This window comes from Salvelinus namaycush, chromosome 9 (assembly GCF_016432855.1).
Source record: "Salvelinus namaycush isolate Seneca chromosome 9, SaNama_1.0, whole genome shotgun sequence".
NCBI lineage: Eukaryota > Metazoa > Chordata > Actinopteri > Salmoniformes > Salmonidae > Salvelinus > Salvelinus namaycush.
In genome coordinates this window covers 45,218,736-45,241,372 of record NC_052315.1, presented here as the reverse complement: position 1 = coordinate 45,241,372, position 22,637 = coordinate 45,218,736, and the positions used below count along the sequence as shown (strand labels likewise).

The 22,637-nt window shown below is 42.3% G+C and overlaps 1 protein-coding gene across 4 annotated transcripts in view; it reads left to right on the top strand.

Moving 5' to 3' along the window:
- The window catches only part of LOC120054129 (liprin-beta-2-like), a 119,404-nt gene that overhangs the window by 23,773 nt on the left and 72,994 nt on the right, over positions 1 to 22,637 (top strand). For all 4 annotated transcript variants that reach the window (XM_039001540.1, XM_039001539.1, XM_039001538.1 and 1 more), the window contains exons 2-3: positions 6,133 to 6,234; positions 13,322 to 13,545. In XM_039001540.1, coding sequence (XP_038857468.1) covers positions 6,171 to 6,234; positions 13,322 to 13,545 — 288 coding nt within the window. In that variant the 5' untranslated portion in view covers positions 6,133 to 6,170. The remainder of the gene's footprint in view (positions 1 to 6,132; positions 6,235 to 13,321; positions 13,546 to 22,637) is intronic.

The window sequence follows — 22,637 nt, the reverse complement described above, 5'->3', positions numbered from 1 at the left end:
ACAGGCCATGATTACTTTAAGACATGAAGGTCAGTCAATCCGGAAAATTTCAAGAATTTTGAAAGTTTCTTCAAGTGCAGACGCAAAAACCATCAAAGCGCTATAATGAAACTGGCTCTCATGAGGACCGCCACAGGAAAGCAAGACCAAGAGTTGCCTCTGCTGCAGAGGATAAGTTCATTAGAGTTACCAGCATCAGAAATTTGCATTTAACTGCTCCTCAGATTGCACCTCACAGAGCTCAAGTAACAGACACATCTCAACATCAACTGTTCAGAGGAGACTGTGTGAATCAGGCCTGCATGGTGAAATTGCTGAAAAGAAACCACTACTAAAGGACAGCAATAAGAAGAGAATTGCTTGGGCCAAAAAACACGAGCAATGGACATTAGACCGGTGGAAATCTGTCCTTTGGTTTCTTTGTGAGATGCAGAGTAGGTGAACGGATGATCTCTGCATGTGCGGTTTCCAATGGTGAAGCATGGAGGAGGAGGTGTGGTGGTGTGGGAGTGCTTTTCTGGTGACACTGTCTGTGATTTATTTAGAATTCAAGGCACACTTAACCAACATGGCTACCACAGCATTCTACAGCAATACGCCATTCCATCTGGTTTTCGCTTAGTGGGACTATCATTTGTTTTTCAACAGAACAATGACCCAACACACCTCCAGGCTGTGTAAGGGCTATTTGACCAAGAAGGAGAGTGATGGAGTGCTGCATCAGATGACCTAGCCTCCACAATTACCCGACCTCAACCAAATTGAGATGGTTTTGGGATGAGTTGGACCGCAGAGTGATGGTAAAGCAGCCAACAAGTACTCAGCATATGTGGGAACTTTTTCAAGACTGTTGGAAAAGCATTCCAGGTGAAGCTGGTTGAGAGAATGCCAAGAGTGTGCAAAGCTGTCATCAAGGCAAAGGGTGTGTCACGTTCTGACCTTAGTTCCTTTTTTATGTCTTTATTTTGGTTTGGTCAGGGCGTGAGTTGGGGTGGGCATTCTATGTTCTATTTTCTATGTTTTGTTCTATGTGTTGTATTTCTGTGTTTGGCCTAGTATGGTTCCCAATCAGAGGCAGCTGTCAATCGTTGTCTCTGATTGAGAATCATACTTAGGTAGCCTGTTCCACCTGTGTTTGTGGGTAGTTATTTCCTGTTTTGTGTTTGTTTCACCATTCAGGACTGTTTCGGTTTTCTTTGTCATTCACTTAGTTATTTTTGTATTTTTTGGTGTTCTGTTATATTAAAGTAACATGGACACTTACCACGCTGCATTTTGGTCCGATCCTTCTTACTCCTCATCAGAAGAAGAAGAAAACCGTTACAGGGTGGCTACTTTGAAGTATCTAAAATATATTTGATTTGTTTAACACTTTTTTGGTTACTACATGATTCCATATGTGTTATTTCATAGTTTTGATGTATTCACTATTTTTCTACAATGTAGAAAATAGTAAAAAAAGTTTGTGTCCAAACTTTTGACTGATACTGTATATATGTTTATTTGTATTTTTTTTCGGGACCCGCGGACCCTTTTGACCCCGTGTCTGCTGCCCACTGTGCCAGTTGAATATAGGGGCAGTAGACTGCATTATTCTCTCTGGCCTGTCCATTAGTGGTTTGCAGTACCAGGGAGCCCTGATGTCCTCATGGCCTTTAACTGCAGGCTTTAATTGGGTTTGTATAATCAGGCCAGTTATTAGAATTCTACTGTCTGCTGCCCACTGTGCTGCTGTTACACAGAGGAGCTGTCACTACAGAGGCTCTGAATAAATGTAGCCATCACCCTCAGCCGTGTCCAGCTAAATCTGAACAGCCACATAATTAACACTGTTGACGCCTGGCTCCTTTCAACGAGCTGCCTGCTTCTCCCTGCCTGCCTGTCCGACGTCTACAGTTGCCTTTTGTCTCAGAGGCCTATGCCTGTGTTTCGCCAACGCCTCACAGTCAATGGTCACATCTATACTTTTTCCAGAGAAGATTTCTTGAATAATAATAGATATGTTTCCATTCTGTCATATGATAGTATGGATTTAGTTTGTGGGAATGAAATACTTAAGAATTTAAAGCCCTGTTCATGATATTTCTATTGACTTTGATAATTGGAACTCATCATAGGTTGATGTTTTTCTTGGCACAACAATCAAATTATCAGTCACGCTTTACTCGGATCCCTTTTGAACTGTGTTGAAAACAAACCTGGTACTTTTCAGCAGTGGAGGCAAGGGTGGGGGTGGAGGGGTTGCATGGCTAACAGAGTTAGCGCAATGATATGCTAGCTGTTCCCATAGACTTTCAGTCATTGAGCCAACGCCTATCCATTTAAAAGCGTGTCTCGGTAGAAATATACAGTTGAAGTTGGAAGTTTACATACACTTATGATGGAGTCATTAAAACTTGTTTTTCAAGCACTCCACAAATTTCTTGTTATCAAACTATAGTTTTGGCAAGTCAGTTAGGACATCTACTTTGTGCATGACACAAGTAATACCAACATGTTTCAAGCAGACCACCATAGTCCCTGTGCCCAAGAACACAAAGGCAACCTGCCTAAATGACTACAGACCCGTAGCACTCACATCCGTAGCCATGAAGTGCTTTGAAAGGTTGGTAATGGCTCACATCAACACCATTATCCCAGAAACCATAGACCCACTTCAATTTGCATACCGCCCAAACAGATCCACAGATGATGCAATCTCTATTGCACTCCACACTGCCCTTTCCCACCTGGACAAAAGGAACACTTATGTGAGAATGCTATTCATTGACTACAGCTCAGCGTTCAACAGCATAGTACCCTCAAAGCTCATCACTAAGCTAAGGATCCTGGGACTAAACACCTCCCTCTGCAACTGGATCCTGGACTTCCTGACGGGCCACCCCCAGGTGGTGAGGGTAGGTAGCAACACATCTGCCACGCTGATCCTCAACACTGGAGCTCCGCAGGGGTGCGTGCTCAGTCCCCTCCTGTACTCCCTGTTAACCTACGACTGCATGGCCAGGCACGACTCCAACACCATCATTAAGTTTGCAAACGACACAACAGTGGTAGGCCTGATCACCGACAACAACGAGACAGCCTATAGGGAGGAGGTCAGAGACCTGGCCGGGTGGTGCCAGAATAACAACCTCTCCCTCAACGTAACCAAGACTAAGGAGATGATTGTGGACTACAGGAAAAGGAGGACAGAGTACGCCCCCATTCTCATCGACGGGGCTGTAGTGGAGCAGGTTGAGTGCTTCATGTTCCATGGTGTCCACATCAACAACAAACTGGAATTGTCCAAACACACCAAGACAGTCGTGAAGAGGGCACGACGAAGCCTATTCCCCCTCAGGAAACTAAAAAGATTTGGCATGGGTCCTGAGATCCTCAAAAGGTTCTACAGCTGCAACATCGAGAGCATCCTGACTGGTTGCATCACTGCCTGGTACGGCAATTGCTCGGCCTCTGACCGCAAAGCACTACATAGTACATACTACCTCAATCAGCCTGACTAACCAGTTTCTGTATGTAGCCTCGCTACTTTTATAGCCTCGCTACTGTATATAGCCTGTCTTTTTACTGTTGTTTTATTTCTTTACCTACCTATTGTTCACCTAATACCTTTTTTGCACTATTGGTTAGAGCCTGTAAGTAAGCATTTCACTGTAAGGTCAACACCTGTTGTATTCGGCGCACATGACAAATACACTTTGATTTGATTTTCCAACAATTGTGTACTGACAGATTATTTCACTTATAATTCACTGTATCACAATTCCAGTGGGTCAGACGTTTACATACACTAAATTGACTGTGCCTTTAAACAGCTTGGAAAATTCCAGAAAATTATGTCATGGCTTTAGAAGCTTCTGATAGGTTAATTGACATCATTTGAGTCAATTGGAGGTGTACATGTGTATATATTTCAAGGCCTACCTTCAAATTCTGTGCCTCTTTGCTTGACATCATGGGAAAATCTAAAGAAATCAGCCAAGAACTCAAAAAAAATTGTAGACCTCTACAAGTCTGGTTCATCCTTGGGAGCAATTTCCAAACGCCTGAAGGTACCACGTTCATCTGTACAAACAATAGTACGCAAGTATAAACACCATGGGACCATGCAGCCGTCATACCGCTCAGGAAGGAGACGTGTTCTGTCTCCTAGAGATGAACATACTTTGGAGCGAAAAGTGCAAATCAATCCCAGAACAACAGCAAAGGACCTTGTGAAGATAATGGAGGAAACAGGTACAAAAGTATCTATATCCACAGTAAAACGAGTCCTATATCGACATAACCTGAAAGGCCGCTCAGGAATGAAGAAGACACTGCTCCAAAACCGCCATAAAAAAGCCAGACTACGGTTTGCAACTGCACATGGGGACAAAGATTGTACTTTTTGGAGAAATGTCCTCTGGTCTGATTAAACAAAAATAGAACTGTTTGGCCATAATGACCATCGTTATGTTTGGAGGAAAAAGGGAGAGGCTTACTAGCCGAAGAACACCATCCCAACCGTGAAGCACGGGGGTGGCAGCATCATGTTGTGGGGGTGATTTGCTGCAGGAGGGACTGGTGCACTTCACAAAATAGATGGCATCACGAGGATGGAAAATTATGTGGATATATTGAAGCAACATCTCAAGACATCAGTCAGGAAGTTAAAGCTTGGTCGCAAATGGGTCTTCCAAATGCACAATGACCACAAGCATACTTCCAAAGTTGTGGCAAAATGGCTTAAGGACAACAAAGTCAAGGTATTGGAGTGGCCATCACAAAGCCCTGACCTCAGTCCTATAGAAAATTTGTGGGCAGAACTGAAAAAGTGTGTGTGAGCAAGGAGGCCTACAAACCCGACTCAGCTACACCAGGTATGTCAGGAGGAATGGGCCAAAATTCACCCAATTTATTGTGGGAAGCTTGTGGAAGGCTACCCGAAACGTTTGACCCAAGTTAAACAATTTAAAGGCAATGCTACCAAATACTAATTGAGTGTATGTAAACTTCTGACCCACTGGGAATGTGATGAAAGAAATAAAAGCTGAAATAAATCATTCTCTCTACTATTATTCTGACATTTCACATTCTTAAAATAAAGTGGTGATCCTAACTGACCTAAGACAGGGATTTTTTAGGATTAAATGTCAGGAATTGTGAAAAACTGCGTTTAAATGTATTTGGCTAAGGTGTATGTAAACCTCCGACTTCAACTGTAAATATATTTTTTTAAATCTGAAAAATTAGATTGTTTGCAGCAGTGGCAACAATGTAGCTGCTAAATTAGTATAGGGGAAGCATTGCCCCAAGCCCACCAACCATCAGCTCTGTCAACAGCTGAAAGAAGGAAGACATTCACAGTGTGTTTAAATCCCGTAACCTGGGGGGTTACTCAGGGGATGTGCTGTTCTCTCTGTTTAAGAGGGTAGATGCTGACGGCTGAAAAGCAGAATGACAGAGGGTGGAGACCCTGCTGGGTGGCTCGGAGGCCTCATTAGAACAGGGGTCCTGTGCTGTACAGTCATCAGAGGGGTGGGGGGGAACCAGCCCCTAAGCCATGCCCTGTCTTACTGACGGTGATGATCCAGGGAAAATACCAGTACTCACTATACCAGGCCAAGCCAATGGTACCACACTGAAATGTATGCCTAGGAAGAAGACATACAATATCTGAAAACATTTCAATGGAGAATATATCACAGCAGTACAATTGATCCTCAGTACTCCGTTTAGGTATGTATATGTGGGTAATCGTACCATGTGACATTTCTTAAAGCTGCAATATGTAACTTTTTGGGCGACCCAACCAAATTCACATAGAAATATGAGTTACAGATCTGTCTTTGTCATTGAAAGCAAGTCTAAGAAGCGGTAGATCGGTTCTATGTGTGCTGTTAAGTTTTGTTTTTGCGTCTTTTACTTTCAGTTTTGTACACCAGCTTCAAACAGCTGAAAATACTATATTTTTGGTTATGGAAAATATATTTCACTTTAACCTCTAATCTTTAACCTCTTTTTTTGTTACCCTTTTTTTCTATGTTGTTTACTGTTCAATGTGTACAAAGCTAACAAAGCTAGCATATATTAGATTTTAACTCATCTAGAATTCCTGATTCTTAGAATTTAACAATGGTCTTTCTTTCCTAGGACACCAAGCATAGAGGCCGATGCAGTAGTCTGTCGCCATGGCCTCAGATGCAAGTCACATGTTGGAGGCGGCCTTGGAGCAAATGGATGACATCATTGCAGGTAAGAGTGATTGAACTCATTATCATATTCCAGTATTTTGTCACTTTAATCTTTCACTTTAAATACATATAATCCACTCATCACAGTTCTTATTATGCTCTTTTGATTCACCATTGAAAAGATTTGTAAATTTAAACAAAGCTGAAAGATACATTTGGAATACAAAACAAACAGGATCAACTTGTTAATTTCTTTTGAAAATAGCTCATTACAGCATTATACCTTCTTTGTACACAGTTACTGCCCAGCTAGCACATTTGGATTCTTGGAAGTTGTGGGAACGTATGTTTTTAGTTTCTTATTGGTTCTGGTACTGAAGCCATAAGTTTACTGACTGTTAAACAGAACGATTTTTTTAACATTCTGAGAACAAAGTGAACATTTTGCCTGTTCTGGGAATGTTAGTTTTTAGGTTGCAGGCAGGTTCTGAAAATGTTTTACTTTGGTTCCCTGAAACTTTTATAACATTCTGAGGACGGAAATGAGAGTTTAAGGTATTATATAACGTTCTGAGAACATTCTCTAAATGTTGTGTATGTTTTGAACGAAATGTAAAGGTTTTTGAATTACTTCCTTAAACCTTTCAATAAATGTTTCAAGAGGACTTTTAATAACACTTCGATTAATGCTAGCTTAATTTGGGTTAACTGTTTTGAACTCCAAGCACAGATGGGACACATGTAAATTAATTTGCTTAGGCATTAACCTAGTGAGATTCAGTGAGATTCAGATGTACAGTCAGGTCCATAAGTATTTGGACAGTGACACAATTTGCATAAATTTGTCTCTGTACGCCACCACAATAGATTTGAAAGGACACAATCAAGATGTGCTTTAAGTGCAGACTTTCATCTTTAATTTAAGGGTTTTGTCAAAATGATTGTATGAACCTTGTAAGAATTACAACAATTTGTATACATAGCCCCCCAATTTTAGGGGCTCAAAAGTAATTGGACAAACAAGCATAATCATAGATTAAATTGTGAGTTTTAATACTTGGTTGAAAATCCTTTGCAGTCAATGACTGCCTGAAGTCTGGAACCCATAGACATCACCAGCTGGTGGGTTTCTTCCCTGGTGATGCTCTGCCAGGCCTTTACTGCAGCGGTCTTCAGTTCCTGCTTGTTCTTGGGGCGTTTTACCTTCAGTTTTGCCTTCAGCAAGTGAAATGCATGCTCAATTGGATTCAGGTCAGGTGATTGACTTGGCCATTGCGCCACATTCCACTTCTTTTCCTTAAAAAAGTATTGGGTTGCTTTCGCAGTATGCTTCGGACCATTGTCCATCTACAGTCGTGTCCAAAAGTTTTGAGAATGACACAAATATTAATTTTCACAAAGTCTACTGTCTCAGTTTGTATGATGGCAATTTGCATATACTCCAGAATGTTATGAAGAGTGATCAGATGAATTGCAATTAATTGCAAAGTCCCTCTTTGCCATGCAAATTAACTGAATCCCCCAAAAAACATTTCCACTGCATTTCAGCCCTGCCACAAAAGGACCAGCTGACATCATGTCAGTGATTCTCTCGTTAACACAGGTTTGAGTGTTGACGAGGACAAGGCTGGAGATCACTCTGTCATGCTGATTGAGTTCGAATAACAGACTGGAAGCTTCAAAAGGAGGGTGGTGCTTGGAATCATTGTTCTTCCTCTGTCAACCATGGTTACCTGCAAGGAAACACATGCCGTCATCATTGCTTTGCACAAAAAGGGCTTCACAGGCAAGGATATTGCTGCCAGTAAGATTGCACCTAAATCAACCATTTATCGGATCATCAAGAACTTCAAGGAGAGTGGTTGAATTGTTGTGAAGAAGGCTTCAGGGCACCCAAGAAAGTCCAGCAAGTGCCAGGACTGTCTCCTAAAGTTGATTCAGCTGCGAGATCGGGGCACCACCAGTACAGAGCTTGCTCAGGAATGGCAGCAAGCAGGTGTGAGTGCATCTGCACGCACAGTGAGGCGAAGACTTTTGGAGGATGGCCTGGTGTCAAGAAGGGCAGCAAAAAAGCCACTTCTCTCCAGGAAAAACATCAGGGACAGACTGATATTCTGCAAAAGGTACGGGGATGGGCTGCTGAGGACTGGGGTAAATTCATTTTCAATGATGAATCCCCTTTCCGATTGTTTGGGGCATCCGGAAAAAAGCTTGTCCGGGAAGACAAGGTGAGCGCTACCATCAGTCCTGTGTCATGCCAACAGTAAAGCATCCTGAGACCATTCATGTGTGAGGTTGCTTCTCAGCCAAGGGAGTGGGCTCACAATTTTGCCTAAGAACACAGCCATGAATAAAGAATGGTACCAACACATCCTCCGAGAGCAACTTCTCCCAACCATCCAGGAACAGTTTGGTGAGGAACAATGCCTTTCGCAGCATGATGGAGCACATTGCCATAAGGCAAAAGTGATAACTAAGTGGCTCGGGGAAAAAGACATCGATATTTTGGGTCCATGGCCAGGAAACTCGCCAGACCTTAATCCCATTGAGAACTTGTGGTCAATCCTCAAGAGGCGGGTGGACAAACAAAAACCCACAAATTCTGACAAACTCCAAGCATTGATTATGCAAGAATGGGACAGTGTTTTATCACACAACAAAATGCCACAGATGTCTCAAGTTTTTAGGGAATGTGCAATTGGCATGCTGGCTGCAGGAATGTCCACCAGAGCTGTTGCCAGAGAATTTAATGTTAATGTCGCTATCATAAGCTGCCTCCAACGTTGTTTTAGAGAATTTGGAAGTATGTCTATCCGGCCTCACAACAGCAGAGGACCACGTGTAACCACGTCAGCCCAGGACCTCCACATCCGGCTTCTTCACCTGCGGGATCGTCTGAGAGGGCAGAGTGGGGGTGCTGAGGAGTATTTCTGTCTGTAATAAAGCCCTTTTGTGGGGAAAAACTCATTCTGATTGGCTGGGCCTGGCTCCCCAGTGGGTGGGGCCGGCTTCCAAATGGGTGGCCTTTCTTAACATTCTCTGAACGTTCTGAGAACATTACTTTAAATAGAACCATGAGTAAACCTGCAGAAAACGTTATGTTGAAGTACTGAAATTCCCACAGAAGAACGTTGTTTCTTAAAATTCTTGGAACAATTTGAGAAGATTACTTTAAATAGAAATATTAGAAAACCTGTAGGAAACATAATGTGGAAGTACTGAAATTCCCACAGAAGAATGTTAACGTTCTCTGAACTATTTGAGAACATTCTCAATGTTAAACCAGTTGGAGAATGTTCCTAGAACGTTACCACATGTTTTATTAAATGTAACCATGTTTGAATGTTTAGGAACATTCTGTTAAAGTAATGAAATACCAAGAAAATAATGTTTTTTGTGAAGTTCCTTAAATGTGCTGAGAATGTTCCAAAGCCAAGCAACTATCTTGCAACATTCCCAGAAAGTTATGGGAAGGTTCTATGCAAAATAACTATAGGAAAACCACGCTCTCACCAGGTTCTCAGAACGTTATGTGCTAGCTGGGTATTTTCTGGTCAAGTCGCAGGGTCTGAAAAAACGTTGACATGATACATACTGTGATACTATAATAGCAATATAACAATACATGCCATTTAGTAGGTGCTTTTGTCCAAAGCGACTCACAGTCATGCGTGCATACATTTTTGTATCGGTGGTCCCAGTGGGAATCAAATCTACAATTGTGTAGTTCAAGCTCCGCGCTCTACCAACTGAGCCAGAGAGGACCATGATGTGTTTATATAATCTTTGACGCCATAACTCATGTTTAGAGACATGGAGGACAGGGTCTGTCTACTCATGCTGAAGATGCCCAGCAGGCAGTGATGGCCTGAATGACATATAAAAACAGTATTCATAGTGTGGATGGAAATCTCCAGCTAATGCATTTCATTCCAACACGCTGAAAACACAGAGGCAGCTCTGTAGCTACTAGCTTGCACAGCCACAATGTAAGATTTTAAACCTAACCCTAACTGTAACCACACTGCTGCCCTAACCTTAAATTAAGACCAAAAGACACATCTTTGTTTTCAAATCGCTCAGCTCTGTCTCCTGGACAAGATGTGTCCCAGTAAACGTCAACCAGCCAAATACAGTTGATGTTGCAAAGATGAAGATGAATGAAAGAGATAGCATTCAAATGAAGAACCCACACTGGCTTACAGTATGTCAGACCTGAATGTTATTTCAATGGGCTTTGTTGGAGATCCTCCAGGATAAGGAAGGAGAATGATTGGATGTTTAGCTTGTTTACAGTGGAAATCAGATGAGTCTGTTCTGCTATGATGTGCTCCCAAGATATGAGTGTGTTTGAATGGCATCGTCCTTTTTCTTGCATGTACAGTATGAATCCTGTTTAAAGGTTCTATGCAGTAACAGTTTGTGTGTGTGTGGGTGGGTGTGTGTGTGTGTGTGTGCAGTGTTTTCTGTAAGTACATGGAATAAGCAGCCAGATATAAAAAGTAGCCCGCCATGGAATCCGGTTTGGGGGGTTCCGGAACTAGCTCTATTTTGGTGTCTTCTGGTACATTCTATTGCCTTGCTTCCAACTGAAATAAACAGCTAAATTATTGAATACTTAAATGACTTTACCTCCCAAATTGGTAAAATGAGTTGTGGTATTGAGTAGAAAGACATGATTACTGAAAATATATTAATTGTATGAATTCAGTGTGTTGTTAGTTGTTTTGGATATTGTCTAGGCCTCTCTCAGCCCCATGACAAAATGTGTAGTATTGCAGGAAACAAATGTTGTCTCTGTGGCCGAGAGAAGGGCAATGCCCCCCCCCTCCCATATGCTAACTTTGCCGCTGCTGCTGGAAAAATTAGAGGGGAAACATTCACACGGGGATGTGTAAATTCACTCACAGGAGACAATTAAGAAGCATCATGCTCTCCCTCCTCCGTGAAAATAAATTTCACTGCAGCCAACCACAGCGTACAAAAATAACGCAGGTAGGCCTACCGAGAGGCGGGACAGACAGCAGATTGGCACACCAGCAGTTTCCCTGTCATCATTTCCTTTGTGACTGACAGGCGCCTGTCCTATCAATAGATCGCTAAAAGATGCATATCATTCGTTCTAGCGGGAGAAGTATATATAGACTTTTCTGTCTAGCGAATGTAAACTTTGAAATGAAAAGAAGTCTGGTTAATATATGAAGTAGAAAAAGTAGCCGGCTTACAATGAGTCTGTTATCGGCTACTTAGCCGACTGCCAAGCTTTTGGAAAGCCACTGCGTGTGTACCCGTGTGTGTGTACCCGTGTGTGTGTGTGTGTGTGTGTGTGTGTGTGTGTGTGTGTGTGTGTGTGTGTGTGTGTGTGTGTGTGTGTGTGTGTGTGTGTGTGTGTGTGTGTGTGTGTGTGTGTGTGTGTGTGTGTGTGTGTGTGTGTGTGTGTGTACGTGTGCGTGTGCGTGTACGTGTACGTGTGTGTGCGTGGCTGTTAAATTAGGGACAATACTTTGTAGGGAGTGTGGTTCGGGGTCACATTCCCTGCAGCAAGCTCAGCTATTGCCAACATGATTTAACTAATAGAGGATAAATGTTTAATGCAGTCAGTCAACAAATTAGAGTGTGGGGGGTGGAGACCAACATGCCAGTTTGTTGCCGAAAGGATCAGCAAGACAACTCGCTACAATCAGACTCTGTGGAGAGAGAGAAAGGCCTGCAACACTGACAACCACAGGATTCATCATGGAGTGACTTACTGTGTGTTCGGGAATATCACAGCAGTGTGTGTTATTGTGTAAATCTAAATACATCTTGTCTAATATTTGAATATCATGCCACTGGTCCTCCCCTTTCCTCTCAATCCACCATGACAAGAAATCAGGTTCAATATGCTTGACTGACCAAGTTGTCAAGGTGAAAACAATATGTTCACCAACTAAGCATTGCTATTACCACAGTAAGATATGGTCAATTAGAAGTCAAGTGCATTACTTCACTATGTAGCCTTGGTGTGTCACGAACTACAAATAGAATTGAATCAAAATGTAATTGCTGCGAGGAATCCCAATCATCATATTTTGAGATACTGATTGAGATACTGAGATTTGTAAAAGAGATGCAGTTGAGCATGAGTATATAATCCATTCCTCTATGTTTGTATCCCCACTGACCCTCAGGCAGGCACAGGCATATTTATGGAAAATCTAGGGTTTTCTTTTCTACGTCGTCCTCAAACGTCAAGCCAACCATAGCATGCACTCAATGTACCATAGTATCGCTGCATGTTTTTTCATCAGCGAAAGTACGGCTCTTTGTATACATAGATATGGACTAGTCCCAGATCTGTTTGTGCTACATGTTATGACATTGACCATAGGAGTGGGCAAGCAAACACAAACAGATCTGGGATCAGGTTAGTACTGCCAAGACCACCAGATTTTTAAATGTAATTTTTTTTTTTAAACTTTACTTCACTTTTCTGCTAACATAACAATAGGAAGAAACATCATTATGATGTCATGATACATCAGCCAGTTGAGTGTGAAGGCATTAGGGGGACAGAAACACGTGACAACTCTATCCACAGGCCCATGTGACCTCATGGCCCACCCCAGTATCATAGGAGTGGTGAGGCCATTTTCATATTGTTTTAGATACCCACAGACCTCTAGGGCACATAGGCATTCCCTGGTCTTAACCAGCTATAGTACTTCACCGTGGTCTTATCAATGTAAATGTAAAATGTCCTCTGTCCTGACCTGTCCTTTAGGTCACATCATCTCTAGTTCCATAATGGCAAAACAAAGGAAATGTGTTTGCATGTTCTGCCTCGATCTGATGCTAGTGTAAAGTAGGCTAATAGGGAAAAAGGAAGCGTATTGGAGCATTAAGATGTCATGATAATACACTGCTGCTCTGATCCTCTCTCCGTAATCTGGGATTAGCTACCAAACGTAAAATCTCTTCTTTCAGGCGCCACACTGTACACTTATTGCTCTTACCTAGGGCTCTCAGACCCTGTTCCTGGAGAGCTACCCTCCTGTAGGTTGGGCGTGTAGTAGGGAGCTGAGTGGGTCTGATACTGCGATATGTATATGTGCTGATATGTTTTATCTTGTCCACTATAATGGCTCTTTGTCCTTTATCCCTGGCAGGCTCCAAGGCTGCAGCCGAGTACACCAACGGCCTGTTTGAGCTGGGCTCCCCGGGCAGCGCAGGGCCCCTGCAGGTGCTGCAGCTGGTTGAGGACCTGAGGCTGGCCCTGGAGCTGCAGCCCAGAGAGGAGGAGAGGGACACCCTGAGGGCCCAGGTCCCCAGCAGCACCGCTCACATGCTCATGGACTGGCTGGACATAGACAGATGCTCAGAAAGGGTCTCGGTGAGTAGCAGGAAGCACACCTGGGTCTATGGAAATGCTGTATTTTTGCCATTACTTTTGCCAACGATCTCAAGCAACCGTTACTTATGCCAACCATCTCAAGTAGTTGTTACTTATGCTAACCATCTCAAGTAGTCGTTACTTATGCCAACCATCTCAAGTAGTCGTTACTTATCCCAACCATCTCAAGCAGTCGTTACTTATGCCAACCATCTCAAGCAGTCGTTACTTATGCCAACCATCTCAAGTAGTCGTTACTTATCCCAACCATCTCAAGCAGTCGTTACTTATGCCAACCATCTCAAGTAGTCGTTACTTATCCCAACCATCTCAAGCAGTCGTTACTTATGCCAACCATCTCAAGTAGTCGTTACTTATGCCAACCATCTCAAGTAGTTGTTACTTATGCTAACCATCTCAAGTAGTCGTTACTTATGCCAACCATCTCAAGTAGTCGTTACTTATGCCAACCATCTCAAGTAGTCGTTACTTATCCCAACCATCTCAAGCAGTCGTTACTTATGCCAACCATCTCAAGTAGTCGTTACTTATGCCAACCATCTCAAGTAGTCGTTACTTATGCCAACCATCTCAAGTAGTCGTTACTTATGCCAACCATCTCAAGTAGTCGTTACTTATGCCAACCATCTCAAGTAGTCGTTACTTATGCCAACCATCTCAAGCAGTCGTTACTTATGCCAACCATCTCAAGTAGTCGTTACTTATGCCAACCATCTCAAGTAGTCGTTACTTATGCCAACCATCTCAAGTAGTCGTTACTTATGCCAACCATCTCAAGCAACCGTTACTTATGCCAACCATCTCAAGTAGTCGTTACTTATGCCAACCACCTCAAGTAGTCGTTACTTATGCCAACCATCTCAAGTAGTCGTTACTTATGCCAACCATCTCAAGTAGTCGTTACTTATGCCAACCATCTCAAGTAGTCGTTACTTATGCCAACCATCTCAAGTAGTCGTTACTTATGCCAACCATATAAAACAACCATTACCAACCATCGCCAACCATCTTTAGCAACCATCGTCATCTTCCTTTGTCTAACAACATATATTTATATATAGGCTATAAACAGATAATATAGATGAGCATCATTCATTATTTGCTCAGAATGTTATCACAGATGTTTACAAGCAATCTTGGGTCAGTAGGATGAATAATATTACGTGGAACATTTCAACTTCTTATTTACTTCCAATTGAGGCAGGTTCTCAATTCTCTTCTTTTTTTTCTCTTTGTATAACATTGAAGGAGAGAGGGTTGATTCATTGCAGCAGCAGCTGCTGTGTATGAGTTTTAGACAGACCTACAACTATTCCTGGGTGCTGTTAGGTCTTAGCATGGCTGTGTCTGGGACTAAGGCTGGCCATGTTTAAAAGACTCAACGTGTTCCTCAGAGACTCCTAATAGGGCTGAACTCAACTTCCTGCCTTGTCCCCTCTTTCTGCATTACTCACAACCTCTCCACTCTCCCTCTTTCTAATCACCCCTCTCTTCTTTTCCTCCTACTCTCCAAACTCACTTTTTCCCTCTCTCTTCTCACTCCACTTTCCCTCTGTTAGCTCTGTATGTTGTCTGTCTGGTCACCTCAAGCACAGCTGAAGCGCTCTGGGGTGTTAGGGGGTAAGTCCGAATCAATTCTTCATGTGTTCACTGTTCAGCTGGAGCAGTACAACGAGCTCTTAGCCTATACATTTTTCTGTGAATGTCACGCTTGTTTCTTAGTTTTTTGTTTTTATTGTTGGCTGTCTGTGAATATCATGACCAGGTTTACGAGGGTATGCAGGCACTTTACATACATATTTGGATCATATTTAAGAAATGACAAGCGCATGATGATACTGCTACTGTGAGCCAGGGCTTTGTTCATTGTGGCCGAATGTTGACGTGAACGTTTGACGTTGTTATGGAATAAAATGTTGTGTCATTGGCCGAGGCTGCAGTAAACAACCTGTTGGCGGGGCTAAGGGGCCAATGAAAGGCTCTTTTTTCCCCTCTCTCGGAATCGGAGAAGCTAATGCTCTTTCTATTCAGCAGGGGTCTCACACGGTGTACAGTCTCTCTACTGAGACCCCCCCACTCTACTTAAACACACACACTCCTCAATTAAACCCCACACACTGCTCTCTGAGGAACTGAGCCCCTCCACAGAGGAAATAGGATAAAGCTCCCTCCGTATGTTATTGGCAGGAAGAAGAGAGACCCTGTGATGCTCGCTATCGCTGACCTGAAGCTATTGTCTGTCGATCTGAGAATGTCAGACAGTAAGACAGGGGTCAAGTCTGGTGCAGAAGAAGCACGAGGCTGGAGATTTTGCCTTAAAGGGAAAGTTGTTGCCTTGACTTATACAAGGAGGGATTGTTTGAAAGAGAGATGGAGGGGGAGAGGGAGGGAGGGAGAAAGAAAGAGAGTTATCCTGGTGATTGTCCAACTCAGCAGTCAACATAGCCAGGTGCAGGACAGAGTGCACAGTTAGCCCCTTCAAGCCCTGAAAGCAGTGAGTGTAGCAATGGAGTCACTGGAGCACTCTGCTTCCTTGTTCCAGTTCCAAAGCAGGGAATATGATCAGAGCACATGCACTCAAGATGGATTACCAAATCTGTTTTCTTGTTGAGCCTGAAGACGTTTGCATGATTTGCATCCCTCATGATATGTATGCATTCTTGTACTCCTGGGTGGCGCGGAGGTCAAAAGAACTGCACCGCAGTGCTGAGGCACCACTACAGCCTAGGGTTCGATCCCAAGCTGTGCCACATCTGGCCGTGACAGGGAGTTCCATAGGACAGTGCACAATTGGCCGTCTGGGGTAGGGGAGGGTTAGGCCGGTGGGGCCTTTCCTTGGCTCATCGTGCTCCAGTGACTCCTTGCAACCGGACCGGGAGCCTGCAAGCTGACTCTGGTCGTTAGTCGAACAGTCTTTCCTCTGACACATTGGTGCGGATGACATCCGGGTTAAGCGAGCAGTGTGATAAGACGTAGGTGGCCAGGCGGGTCATGTTTCGGAGGACGCATGACTCGACCTTTGCCTCTCCCGAGCAAATTGAGGAGTTGCAGAGATGACCACCCTGAACACGCCAGTTCAAGGTCGGGCCTGGTTAGTACTGGGACGATAGACCGCCTGGGAATACCAGGTGCGTTAGCTCCAAAAAATATTAAAAATGACAAAAATATATATATGCATTCTTGGCTGTCTTTGAGCCTCTCCTGGTTCAGGAGAGGACATATCATGTGGGTCATTCCACGAAATGAGTGCCTTTTGCGTCCCTTTGATATTTAAAAGGCCCAGTACAATCAAAAGCATGATTTACCTGTGTTTTATATATAATTCCAAAATATGAGGTTGAAATAATACTGTGAAATTGAAAATGATGATAATGCTCTTTTAATGTGAAACTTGAAACTTCAGCCTGTTTTGGTGGGATGGAGTTTTGGCTTGCCTGGTGACATCGCTAGGTGGTAAATTAGTGAATAGACCAATAAGAAAGACCGTTCCAAACCTCTGCCAATAACAGCTAGTTTTACGTTTTCCCCACTCAGACCACTCCCAGACAGTCCTAGCAAAATTCTTGCTTGAGAAATTGCTTTTGCAAAGAAGCTTTTTCTGTTTCTTTTTGACCATTTTGATTGAAAACAATCATATTAAATTGTTACACAGAATGATTTGACATTGAGATTTTTAAAAAACTGCTGCAAGTAGAAATTGGGCACAAATATTGAATTGTATAAGCATATTATAGTAAATGAAATGCCTTTTAATATAGACCACATAGAAACTACTACTCCGGTGGTAAAGTGGTGCCATGAACTCAGTGTTGAGAGAAATAAATTATATACTCACAGAAAGCTGTGACAGTAGTTGCTTTGAAAACTGTATTTTTCCCGCAATTGCATTTTGAGCAACAGTCATTTGGTTGTGCTTATTAGAATGTACCACTCCTCCATGCGCACAGTAGGGAGAGAGAGTGGCTCGCTCACACAGCAGCCGACAGTGAAACAGGGACAGGCAGATACTTTCAGATGGTACATTTTTGGTCAATTGCACAATACAGTTTGAATAAATCATAAATCAAAAGTGCACTGCCAAGTCAAGGGTCGCAAAAGCGAGTGTTTTGGTCACAGTTTTGAGCCCTGTTGTAAAGCCCTAGTTATTCAAAGTCATTTCTGAAGATAAGTATTTATTTCCTGTGATTAGTGATTCATTTTTAAGGTAAAAAAACAAACAACCTGTTCCTCATTTTAAGGTCAACCCTGTTACGGTAACTGAACTCTTGTTTTAATATGGTGAAGCCTTCCTCCCTCCCTCCCTCCCTCCCTCCCTCCCTCCCTCCCTCCCTCCCTCCCCTTTTTTTTTTTTTTTTAAAGAAACATTGAACATCTAATAGTCAAATCATAGTGTAAAAACAGGTGAGCTGGTTCTACTCATATGGGCCATTTTCTGTTGTTTTGTGATGGGAAACTGAGCGGATCGGGCATAACACGTCGTTCCTTTCAACCATCTATAGATAAACTAGAAATGTTCTAAAGAGCCAGTGCAGTCAATGTGATTTTCCTGTATTTTATATATACACTGAGTGTACAAAACATTAGGAACACCTTCCTAATATTGAGTTGCATGTAGGGCTGACCATACATGTCGCTTCACCGACAGTCATGAGGCACGGTAATCTCCTGTTATGCACTCTGGACATGCTTTGGTAGTACACAACTTGCTAACGATCATCAGGCCGCTAATGGTCTGGTACTCAGGGCTCTATCGTCCCTCTAACCACTCTGACATCAATGCAGAGCTTATGCATACGCTTATGAGCCCAAGCCCAAGCCCGAACCCCCCCTGAATTAAAATTCTGATTGTGCAGTTATACAAAACATAGCCTACTGCATATTACCCATAGCAGAAAAACATCAAACAAAACTGATTTAAGATGTCTTCGGTGCATCATTGGTCTAGCCAATAATCCAAAATTAAACACATTTTAGTAATCGCCTTTGAGTGTGGACTGTATTATTATGCATACTAGGTGGACTGGTTACCTTATGCAAAATGTCTATCCCTGATTCTGGGAGAGAGCCCTAGGCGATGCTGATGGTTCATTGATTGTGCAGGCCGCCTTACAGGTAGCCTATAATTATAGTGAATTTGTATTGGATTTTGAATAACCTAGTAATAGGCATTTTTTAAAATATTTTATAATTAATTGGGTGGCACATTACCTTTAGCTATACAGAATTTCTCACTACCAAGTGTTTCCATCTCTCTCCCTTTATTCCTTTTTCGAGCGTGCAGAAGGGCTGTCAACTGTTTAGTGAAATGTTACTAACAATGTTCCCGAACAGATTTCACTTGGTTTCCCAAATGAAGCACTGGGTAGCTCCAGGGTTAGGGTTGGAGAGGCCATGGTATACAGAGTTTGGGCGGTATATCCTCCTCAAATAGTGGTTGATGCATGGAGTGAAATAAGTGTTGTTATATTTATTTCTCAGCTGCTCATATTAAGCTCAGCTATAAAATCAAAGTAGCCTTTCAGGCATCATTGAAAAATGGACCGGCCTCCATTCGCTTTTCGAGTGCATACGGAGGACATGTATTTTTCCCCTGCCCCTGTTCCTGCCCACTGTTCCTGCCCATTGATAATGGGCCATTCCAAATCCAAACTAATTTGACATATTAGTAAAGATTCAATTGGAGAATAGTCTGAGGGGTGAAGATATGATCACTTGATGAAAGAACAGCAGTGCAGCCTGAGGCAAGGAACAGAGCACAAGCTTTTTTTGCAACTTTCTCAAATCATCAATAGCCTATAGTCGCATCATGCAGCTCATACATGTGTTGATTTCTAAGAAATTCTAAGAAAGGTTTGTATCATTCACAACTAAAGTTGGCAAATGACTCTAAATCTAGCGCATAGGATCTGCTTCAAACTCACTTTTACGCTCAACATAGCTACTTCGTATGCGCACTCGCTCCAGAATGGGAAAAATATCATTTCGATTTTATTACGCTTTATTACGAGTTCAATTATATTCTTCTTACTATCAATTCATATAATATAAAAATTATGGCACGGGACTTATTAGCATATCTTGTCAGCTAAATGAACAAGCCTACAGCCTATGGCATGAAGCACAGCCAGCTAACAGTAGGCCAAGTCATATTCTGTTCTTCTGAAATACATTTTCTTCATATCATAATGTTTTTTAGACCCGACTAAAATAAATCATGGATTTATTGTGATGGCGTATATTACATTTATTTATTAGACTTTTTAAAAATGTAGATGTTCCAAAGACGAACATCAGCGGCCTGGAGATGCTAAACGTGTTTGTTAATTAACAGTCAATTATCATGAGACCGGCAGTCTTTTACATGACAATAACTGTCTGACAAAATTTCATGACCGCAACAGCCCTAGTTCCGCCCTGTTTTGCCCTCAGAACAGCCTCAATTCATCGGGGCATGGACTACAAGGTGTCGAAAGCGTACCACAGGGATGCTGGGCCATGTTAATTCCAATGCTTCCTACAGTTGGCTGAATGTCCTTTGGGTGGTAGACCATTCTTGATACACACGGGAAACTGTTGAGCGTGAAAAACCCAGCAGCATTGCAGTTATTGACACACTCAAACCGGTGCACCTGGCACCTACTACCATACCCTATTCAAAGGCACTTAAATATTTTGTCACTTAAATACAAGCCATGTCTCAATTGTCTCAAGGCTTTAAAATCCTTCTTTAACCTGTCTCCTCCCATTCATCTACACTTATTGAAGTGGATTTAACAAGTGACATCAATAAGGGATCATAGCTTTCACCTGGATTCACCTGATCAGTCTATGTCATGGAAAGAGCAGGTGTTCCTAATGATTGGTACACTCTGTGTATATTTCCACATTATGAGGTTGGAATAATACTGTTAAATTATGATAATGCCCTTTTAGTGTAAGAGCTGTCTGAAAAGACAGACTGAAATTTTTTCAGGTTTTGGTGGGATGGAGTTTTGGCCTGCCTGGTGATATCAGCAGGGGGTACATTTGTTAATGGACCAATAAGAAAGAGAGTTCCAATAATCTCTGTCAATAACACCAAGTTTTCAGTTTTCAGTTTTCCCTTCCACTCAGACCACTCCCAGACAGTCATAACAAAATTCTTGCTTGAGAAATTGTGACGCACTGACCGTAGAGAGCTTTTTATGTCTCTATTTTGGTTTGGTCAGGGTGTGATTTGGGTGGGCATTCTATGTTCATTTTCTATGTTTTGTATTTCTTTGTGTTTGGCCGGGTGTGGTTCTCAATCAGAGGCAGCTGTCTATCGTTGTCTCTGATTGAGAACCATACTTACAGTGGGGAGAACAAGTATTTGATACACTGCCGATTTTGCAGGTTTTCCTACTTACAAAGCATGTAGAGGTCTGTCACACTTCAACTGTGGGAGACGGAATCTAAAACTAAAATCCAGAAAATGACATTGTATGACTTTTAAGTAATTAATTTGCATTTGCAAAAAAATTGTCTAATGAAGGTAAACAAAATGTTGCTTACTGGAAAATACTCTTTCAAACACACACGGGCATGTTGTACAGCTTCATTATGGCTATTAGCAGATAGCTGGACAATAGACTTGTCTAGAAGGAGGGTAGGGGGAGAATTCTATCGTCAATATATATTTCTAAGTTAGGTTGGCTGTATCACAACTGGCCGTGATTGGTTGCAATTTCAGTTTAATGCACCAGAAAAGACAAAACAAATAATACCACAAAAAGTATTATTTTGTATCACATCAGACCATGATTGGGAGTCCCATAGGGCGGCGCACAATTGGCCCAGCGTTTCTCTCCCAGTGTTTTGGCCTTTACAAATATTATTTTGGCCTTTATTCAGATTACAATCGCTCACTTTAAAATAAAAAAAATATTACGAAAAAAACTCCAAAATATCGTTATATACAGTTGAATTTGGAAGTTTACATACACATAGGTTGGAGTCATTAAAACTCGTTTTTCAACCACTTCACAAATTTCTTGTTAACAAACTATAGTTTTGGCAAGTCGGTTAGAACATCTACTTTGTGCATGACACTAGTAATTTTCCAACAATTGTTTACAGACAGATTATTTCACATATAATTCACTGTATCACAATTCCAGTGGGTCAGAAGTTTACATACACTATGTTGACTGTGCCTTTAAACAGCTTGGAAAATTCCAGAAAATGATGTCATGGCTTTAGAAGCTTCTGATAGGCTAATTGACGTCATTTGAGTCAATTGGAGGTGTACCTGTGGGTCTATTTCAAGGCCTAACTTGTATCACAGTGCTTGACATCATGGGGAAATCTAAAGAAATCAGTCAAGACCTCAGAAACAAAATTGTAGACCTCCACAAGTCTGGTTCATCCTTGGGAGCAATTTCCAAACGCCTGAAGGTACCACGTTCATCTGTACAAACAATACCACGCAAGTATAAACACCATGGGACCATGCAGCCGTCATATCGCTCAGGAAGGGGACACGTTTTGTCTCCTAGAGATAAACGTACTTTGGTGCGAAAAGTTCAAATCAATCACAGAACAACAGCAAAGGACCTTGTGGAGGTGCTGGAGGAAACAGGTACAAAGGTATCTATATCCACAGTAAAATGAGTCCTATATCGACATAACCTGAAAGGCCGCTCAGCCTTTCAGAAGCCACTGCTCCAAAACCACCATAAAAAAAGCCAGTCTACGGTTTGCAACTGCACATGGGGACAAAGATCGTACTTTTTAGAGAAATGTCCTCTGGTCTGATGAAACAAAAATAGAACTGTTTGGCCATAATGACCATCGTTATGTTTGGAGGAAAAAGGGGGACGCTTGCAAGCCAAAGAACACCATCCCAACTGTGAATCACGGGGGTAGCAGCATCATGTTGTGGGGGTGCTTTGCTGCAGGAGGGACTGGTGCACTTCACAAAATAGATGGCATCATGAGGAAGGAAAATTATGTGGATATATTGAAGCAACATCTCAAGACATTAGTCAGGAAGTTAAAGCTTGGTCGCAAATGGGTCTTCCAAATGGAAAATGACCCCAAGCATACTTCCA